This window comes from Danio aesculapii, chromosome 3, assembly GCF_903798145.1.
Source record: "Danio aesculapii chromosome 3, fDanAes4.1, whole genome shotgun sequence".
NCBI lineage: Eukaryota > Metazoa > Chordata > Actinopteri > Cypriniformes > Danionidae > Danio > Danio aesculapii.
The window spans coordinates 21,683,592-21,692,271 of NC_079437.1; the positions used below are offsets into that span (position 1 = coordinate 21,683,592).

Below are 8,680 nucleotides of genomic sequence, written 5' to 3' on the forward strand. Positions count from 1 at the left end.
CTAAACCCAAGTATTGCCCCTGTATTAATAAGCAGCTAACTAGAAGTTATTGAGCTAAAAGTCTTAGTTAATGGTTTGTTTATAATGTGAATTGTATATTAAATAAGGTTTGGCCAAATAAATAAATTTACTGTTTATTACTGACAAAAATATGGCTAAATTTGTAATTTAGTATACTTTATAAGTGTGTTGTCTTGTGTTGTGTTTCAGTGCCTCTCCATGACCCAGAGGATCAGCCCCTGCTCCAGTCTGGCCAGCAGCACAGCCTCTCCTCCTGCTGGAAGCCCCTGCTCCACTCTGCCTGCTGGAGCCCCGGGTAATATGAGCACCCGAGACTGTGCTTACGGCTCCATCACCAGTCCAACATCCACACTGGAGAGCCGGGACAGCGGCATTATAGGTGACGCACTGATCTGGAAAATAATATAAATATGTACATCAGGGGGTCAAACTTAAATTAGGTTGAGGATTTAACTTGTTAAACATGTCATTAACCATATTAAACCAGATTTTTTTAGTAAGTATATGTAGATGATATTTTGAGTGTGTATTTATACTGGTACTTTAGGCCTGTGCTCAGCATAATTAAGCTGAATATTTTTATCCATTTCTCAGTAAATGTAGCCAATATTTTTGATGCATTTAAACAAAACAGTTTTATTGTTCATTTAAAAGTTATATTCATTAAAATAAGACTTTGGTGACCTAACATTTTTAGTAATAGAAAGATATTACATATAAAAAAAAATAAATAAATAAATAAATAAATAAATAAATAAATAAATAAATATATATATATATATATATATATATATATATATATATATATATATATATATATATATATAATATTAATAATTACCAACTACAAAATTTCAACTAAGTATTATATATTTTTTATGTTTCTCTTGATTTTTCCTGTTTATTAAAATTGTGTTTAATATTCTCCACAACATATTAATTTGGGTGTACTATTTTTTTGGATTGATCTTACGTTTTTTTTTTTTTTTGTCTGATTAATTTATTCACGAATGAAATCAAAAACAGGTAATGCTGTGTTTAAATATAAATTTCCTAAAACTAATTCTGTTTTTCCTGAATTTTTGTATAGATTCAGTTCATATTCAATTACAATCTGCAAGAGAAACTGCACTTATTATTATTTATTTATTTTGACATGGACATCACAATTACACTGGACAACTAAATGCATTTGTTTAGATGTTTTAGCTGACTAGCTACTTCTCAACACCTGTCCACAGGAGGCTTGATCTAAAATGAAATAATATAGATGCATATAAACTATCATAAAAATTAAAACACATAAACATTATAATTCTTTACATAAAATTGCTATAAGTCAAAAGCAAAGGCAGCATGATCAACAAACTCATAGTAAACTATTTGTGTAAACACTGCTGTTCTGTTTTTAACCACTTTTTAAGTACTAAAAATATTTTTATTACTTTTTAATTTAAGTCCAACAGGTAAATCATTCCACAATTTGGTTCTCTAAGAGAGAAAACAGTTTGACCAAAAGAGGTCTTACACTTTGGTACAAGACAGCCACCATTAGCAGTTGCACATGTTACTCTGTGAGAGGTTTGATGCATACTGATTAGATCTGAAAACAGCAGTGTGATGTTACAGTAGTTAATTATTTCACATTAATAAATAAAATAAAAAAACAGCTCATACAAGGCATTATTATGAATGTAACGAACCAGCGAACTGAATCTGTAATGAACACACTTTAATTTTCTAAATAATATTTGGTTACACACTATTTTAGTGTCCTTATTACAGTGTAACTATTCATTTAACTACTGAGTAATAACAATTCATTACATGTACTTACTATATGGTTAGTGTTAGGATAAGGATTAGATTTAGAGTTAGTTGCATGTAACTATACACAATTATTTGTAATTACTATAGTAAGTACATCTTAAAATAAAGTGTTTTAATGTATTAATTAAATGTATTCAACATTTATTTCTTGTTGTTTTATATTAAAGTTATAGATAGTAATTGGATTAATTGGATTTATGGGCAACATGTTTGACAACAGTGAAATACATGAACACAATGAAAAAAAATCTAATCTTATCTGTTTACAGCAACGCTCACGAGTTACTCAGAGAATGCGGAGCACGGAGGCAAACACAGCGAGGGATCGCGGGGCAGTCTGAAACTCTGGCAGGCACAAAAGTCAATGGGGACGGACTCCTTTCTCTATAGGGTGGATGAAAACATGGCCGCCTCCACATACAGCCTCAATAAAATCCCTGAGAGGAGCCTGGAGCACTCGGTGTCTCACTCCGCTCACTCCATCCCGCTCTACCTCATGCCCCGGCCCAACTCTGTGGCTGGTGAGTGTTTGCTCCTCTACCACTTTCATTAACAATACTGTATTGCTGACTGTATACTAGGGATGCACTGATCGATCGGCCGGAGATTGGTATCAGCCGATAATCACATTTGATGAGCCAGTACTCGCTGATCTCATGAACCGATCACAAGTGTTTGTGTTAGTTGGAGATGAGGTAGGACTTTTAGAACTGAAAGTTCTGTGTTTTTGACAATAATGCAAGTTCACTAAAACCTGGCTGGAAATATTAGATGCATTTAAAAAAAACAACATCTAAAAATTGTATTTTAACATATTTAATAAAATAACTTCTTGTAATTTACTAATTGCATTAAACAGTAGTTTATGGACCTATTTCCTTTTAGTAAAGAAGTAATGGATTTATAGGTTTGCATTTTAACTTCCTATGCATCAAATATGCACTCCAAACTTTTTCTTGACTGAGGCATGTTGTTTTCAAATTGCATTGTTACTCATTTTTCTTACCAATTATTTTTGACATGTTCACACCTAAATAATTATAAGAGATGTGTTTAAGGGATTATATGGAGCATCCTTAATTTATTCTCTTAGGTACGGAGAGACCTCCACTTAAGTATTATAAAGCTTAAAGCATCGGAATCTGTACTTTGCATCGGCCAAGCAACTTGACAAGGAATCGGTACTCTGTATCAGCTGCAAAAATCCTGATCGGATCATCACTACTGTATACTATTTAGTTTGTGTACTGTTTACCTCTCTATAACTGTGTTTCCAGATCCACTTTTTTCCTACACCCTATGATGCTTTGCATAAATAATGACAGTGAATTCCAATAACCTTAAATCAGTGAAGTGTTTTTAAAATCTGAGAGTCCATCTGTTTTAATGTGCATTTTGCAGTATTGCTTTAGAAAAGTGAGTCAAATTTTGAATAGAAATTTCTTTTTATAAAAGCTTGTCAACACTTTATTTTAATGTACAATTCATGCTAGCAATAAACTATTAACTAATACTTTTAGCTCATTAAACTACTATTTAGCTGCTTATTGATAGTTAATAAGGAAGGAGCTGTGTTTAGGGATTAAAGGGCACCTATAATGCAAAAACATTTTTTATTAGCTGTTAGGACAGAAATGTGTAGGTATGTTGTGTCTACAGTCATATTGGAGTGATATAAACACAAGTTTCCTTACGTTAAAATAGGATCCGAATCCCAGCAATTTTGAGGCCCACTGCAATGTGCCGTAGGAGTGTGGTTTTAATAATAGTTAGTAAGGTAGTAGCTGTGTTTAAGTATTAAAGGGCACCTATAATGCAAAATCATCTTTTTACCAGCAGTAAGAAAAGAAATGTGTAGGTATGTTAAAATTGAAATATATAAATACAAATTTGTCCTTTCAGAATTCATCTGATAAACAGTTCAATCCAGAGTACTCACTGCAGTCCATGTAAACAAACCAGACTTCCCTTCCTTTCCAGTTCATCAGACCCGTTTGCCTGCTACACGTTGAGCTGAGTCCTTTGACTAGTCGACCTTTGATCCATCCTCAGCCGCGACGATCGAGCAGCTCCCAACACAGTCGATAGCAGAAAAGCCAGCAGGAGCAACGCCGCCTTTTTTCCCCAAACAAATCATCCTATAAAGCAGTTCATCGTGTTGACAAGTTTGCTGGATCGACGAAATAAGTTCTTACTGTAGCATTCTGGTTAAAAGATGATTAAAAGGTGACTTGAATGGTTCACAATTCATTTATTAGTCACATTCCATTGAAGCTTTACACAACATTGCATCATGAATAACCAAAAGAACTAGAGAGAAAACAAACAAGCAAACTATCAAACAATCACAATTGAATCCCAATAATTGAAACATTAATCCAACATCAAAAATTCAAACATTAATCTTAAATAAATTAAATAAATCAAATTACCTTATTTTCCCTTAAACCAGGTGTTAAAACTCATGAATGGGGAATATGTAAATCAGCCATATATACTCATGCATTGTTGACGTATTTCACCTAGCGTTTCATGCCTGGCGTGCTTTGCTTCACGTCCATTACAATACGCGTCATATATCCGGTAGGCTTTGTAATCTCAGTATCAAAAATAAAGTCACCAACAATAACTTAATTCATTCAACAACTCAAACCATATACAAAATAAAACAAAATAACAAAAAAATCTAAAACATAAACAATATACACATTATTTCAAGTTTCGTTACAAGTCTCTTTATTCAAATTTCTTGACGTTAAAATAGGATCTAAATCCTAGCAAACACGGGGAGAACATGCAAATTCCAAACAGAAATCCAACCTGTCCAGCTGGGACTTGAACCAGTGAACTTCTTACTATGAGGTGACAGTGCTAACCACTGAGCCACCGTGCTGACTATAATTATTATATTGTTATTATTATTATATGGTTCACCTTTTGGCTGTTTTTATTGCTTTGCCTCTATTCAGTCATTTTAATAATTCAGCCTCTGTAAATATATTATGCTGAGCTGGTCAAGACTCAGTCGAGCAGTCAAAGCTGTAAGTTACAATGTCTCTCATTCATCCTTCAGTGCGGCTGAATATTTAGAGTGAGCTCAGTGTGCGGCTCATTCAGCCAAAGCTCTTTGAACACTTCTCTTCATGAACGCTAAACTGCAGATACAGGAAATATCCCACATAATCCAGACCCTAAAAGTCAACACACACGTGTTTCCAATTCCCTTCAAATGTCAAGGTCAGTAAAGGCGATTACTGGGAGACCATAGAAGTGGCCTCTTCTCCGCTTTATGGGCCATTTGAGCTCCTGATGCTGCAAAGCAAGGACGAGGGCTGTCGATCTCCGCCAGCTTTTATTGATTAGTTCTGATTTCTGCTGCTGGGTTTGGATCCACATGTGGAAAAATAGTGTTAAATTCAGTAGCTGAGCACCCTATACTGTAGTTTCTGTGCACGTGCCAGTGTGTGCATATGTGTTATAGAAGAAACTAGATATTAAAATTTGAGGACAAACTTTATGGTGGCTTGAAAAGCCGAGTCTGAATTAGCATGTTACTAGCATGAATTAGCAAGTAACTAGCATGATTCTAGCATGAATTAGCATGTTACTAGCATGTTTCTAGCATGAATTAGCATGATTCTAGCATGAATTAGCATGTTACTAGCATGTTTCTAGCATGAGTTAGCATGTTACTAGCATGTTTCTAGCATGAATTAGCATGTTACTAGCATGATTCTAGCATGATTTAGCATGTTATTAGCATGATTCTAGCATGAATTAGCATGTTTCTAGCATGAATTAGCATGTTATTAGCATGATTCTAGCATGAATTAGCATGTTACTAGCATGATTCTAGCATGAATTAGCATATTACTAGCATGTTTCTAGCATGAATTAGCATGTTACTAGCATGATTCTAGCATGAATTAGCATGTTACTAGCATGATTCTAGCATGAATTAGCATGTTACTAGCATGATTCTAGCATGAATTAGCATGTTATTAGCATGATTCTAGCATGAATTAGCATGTTACTAGCATGATTCTAGCATGAATTAGCATGTTACTAGCATGATTCTAGCATGAATTAGCATGTTACTAGCATGATTCTAGCATGGATTAGCATGTTATTAGCATGCTTCTAGCATGAATTAGCATGTTACTAGCATGATTCTAGCATGAATTAGCATGTTATTAGCATGATTCTAGCATGAATTAGCATGTTACTAGCATGATTCTAGCATGAATTAGCATGTTACTAGCATGTTTCTAGCATGAATTAGCATGTTATTAGCATGATTCTAGCATGAATTAGCATGTTACTAGCATGATTCTAGCATGAATTAGCATGTTACTAGCATGTTTTTAGCATGAATTAGCATGTTACTAGCATGATTCTAGCATGAATTAGCATGTTACTAGCATGTTTCTAGCATTAATTAGCATGTTACTAGCATGTTTCTAGCATGAATTAGCATGTTATTAGCATGATTCTAGCATGAATTAGCATGTTTCTAGCATGAATTAGCATGTTATTAGCATGAATTAGCATGTTATTAGCATGATTCTAGCATGAATTAGCATGTTACTAGCATGAATTAGCATGTTACTAGCATGATTCTAGCATGAATTAGCATGTTACTAGCATGATTCTAGCATGAATTAGCATGTTACTAGCATGATTCTAGCATGAATTAGCATGTTACTAGCATGTTTCTAGCATGAATTAGCATGTAACTAGCATGATTCTAGCATTAATTAGCATGTAACTAGCATGTTACTAGCATGATTCTAGCATGAATCAGCTTGTTTCTAGCATGAATTAGCATGTTGTTAGCATGATTCTAGCATGAATTAGCATGTTACTAGCATAACTAGCATGTCACTATCGTGTTGCTAGCACCTTTCTAGCAAGATTAGCATGTCAGTAGGAACTTTAAACTGTTAGCGTGTGTTAGAATAGCTAGTCACAGTCTCTGGGACAGTTGCTAGGGTGCTGAAATTGGTTGCTAGGGAGTGGCTAGTAAGTTTAAAGGTAATCAGTGATTGGCTGCTGGCTAGACTGAGTTGAATGAGGCCAGACTCTAGCCTGTAGGACAGTCTGATGCAGAGTTATGAGCTCACAAAGGTTGATCCAATGTTAAGTAAATGGGAGTCTTTACAATGGAAGTCTATGGGACAGTTGCTAGGGTGCTGTAAGTGGTTGCTAGGGAGTGGCTAGTAAGTTAAAAAGTCATCAGTTATTGGCTGCTGGCTAGACTGAGTTAAATGAGTCCAGTTAGAAGTCTGTAGGACAGTCTGATGCAGAGTTATGAGCTCACAAAGTTGACCCAATGTTAAGTCAATGGGACTTTTGGGATTTTTCTGGGTCGTTTTTCGGAAAACCCAATGTCGGATCAGTTAGAAAAGATATAGCAACCCGAGTCAGACCAGTTTGAAGGTTTGACGAAAGTTTGAAGTATGTAGCTTGAAAGGCCTAGGAGGAGATACACTTAGAAATTAGTCTCAGAAGAAGAAGAAGAAGAAGAAGAATAATAATAAGTTTAAGATAGATAACAATATGCTGGCTTTTCAAGCCACCATAATTAATATAAGATCAAGTAAACTGACAAAAAGTGATCAATAAAATCTAACTGAACAAGACAGGGTTAAAAGTTTTATTAGGCTATTTGCTTGCTTTTTAAGCTTACAGGTAGGAAAACAAAATGTTACTTATTTTTATAATTATTTATAATCATTCATTCATGAATCCGGGGTCGCCACAGCGGAATGAACTGCCAATTTATCCAGCACATGTGTTTTGCGCAGCGGATGCCCTTCCAGCTGCAACCCATCTCTGGGAAACATCCACAAAACTCATACACTACGGACAATTTAACTTACCCACCTGTACCGCATGTCTTTGGACTGTGGGTGAAACCGGAGCATCTGGAGGAAACCCACGCGAACGCAGGGAGAACATGCAAACTCCACACAGAAACACCAGCTGACCCAGCCGAGACTCGAACCAGCAACCTTCTTGCTGTGAGGCTACAGCACTACCTACTGCACCACCGTGTCACCCCTTATTTATAATAAGTAGTAATAATAATAAGCTATAATAACTGTTATTGCTTAATATTGTTATTGTAAATAATATTCATATTGCAATAATAATTAAATAATAATGATAATGATAATAATAATAATAATTGTGTTAATAATATTTATATTAATAATTTTTTTATATTTTTGCTAAAATTATTCTTTATTTATTAGAATAAAAAAATATATTATTATTATTATTATTATTATTATTATTATTATAGATAAATCAGATGTGACAGGTAGGAAAACAATGTTACTTTATTTATAATAAGTTATAATAAAAAGCTATAATATTATTCATATTGCCTAATATTGTTATTGGAATATTAATATTAAAATAATAATGATAATAATACTGGTGATGATGATGATAATAATTGTATTAATAATCTTTTTATTGATAATTACCTATAATTTTGTTAAATAAGCTTATTATTATTTACTTATTACAATTATAATTTTCTATTATTATTATTATTATTATTATTATTATTATTATAGATAAATGTGATGTGACAGGTAGAAAAAATAATGTTACTTATTTAAAAAAGTAATAATATATGATATAATAATATTGTTATTGCTTAATATTTTTATTGTAATATTAATATTAAAATTATTATAATGATGATGATGATAATAATAATAATAATAACAATAATAATAATAATAACAATAATAATAATAATAATAATAATAACAATAATAATAATAATAATAATAATAATAACAATAATAATAAT

General features: G+C 33.2%; 1 protein-coding gene across 1 annotated transcript in view; it reads left to right on the forward strand.

The window, feature by feature from the left end:
• The first annotated feature begins 212 nt into the window (after nt 1-212).
• Nucleotides 213-8,680, forward strand: part of LOC130221057 (protein TANC2-like) — a 49,254-nt gene continuing 40,786 nt past the window's right edge. The window contains exons 1-2 of the mRNA XM_056453366.1: nt 213-400; nt 2,121-2,372. Of these exons, the coding sequence (XP_056309341.1) occupies nt 220-400; nt 2,121-2,372 (433 nt within the window). The 5' untranslated portion in view covers nt 213-219. The remainder of the gene's footprint in view (nt 401-2,120; nt 2,373-8,680) is intronic.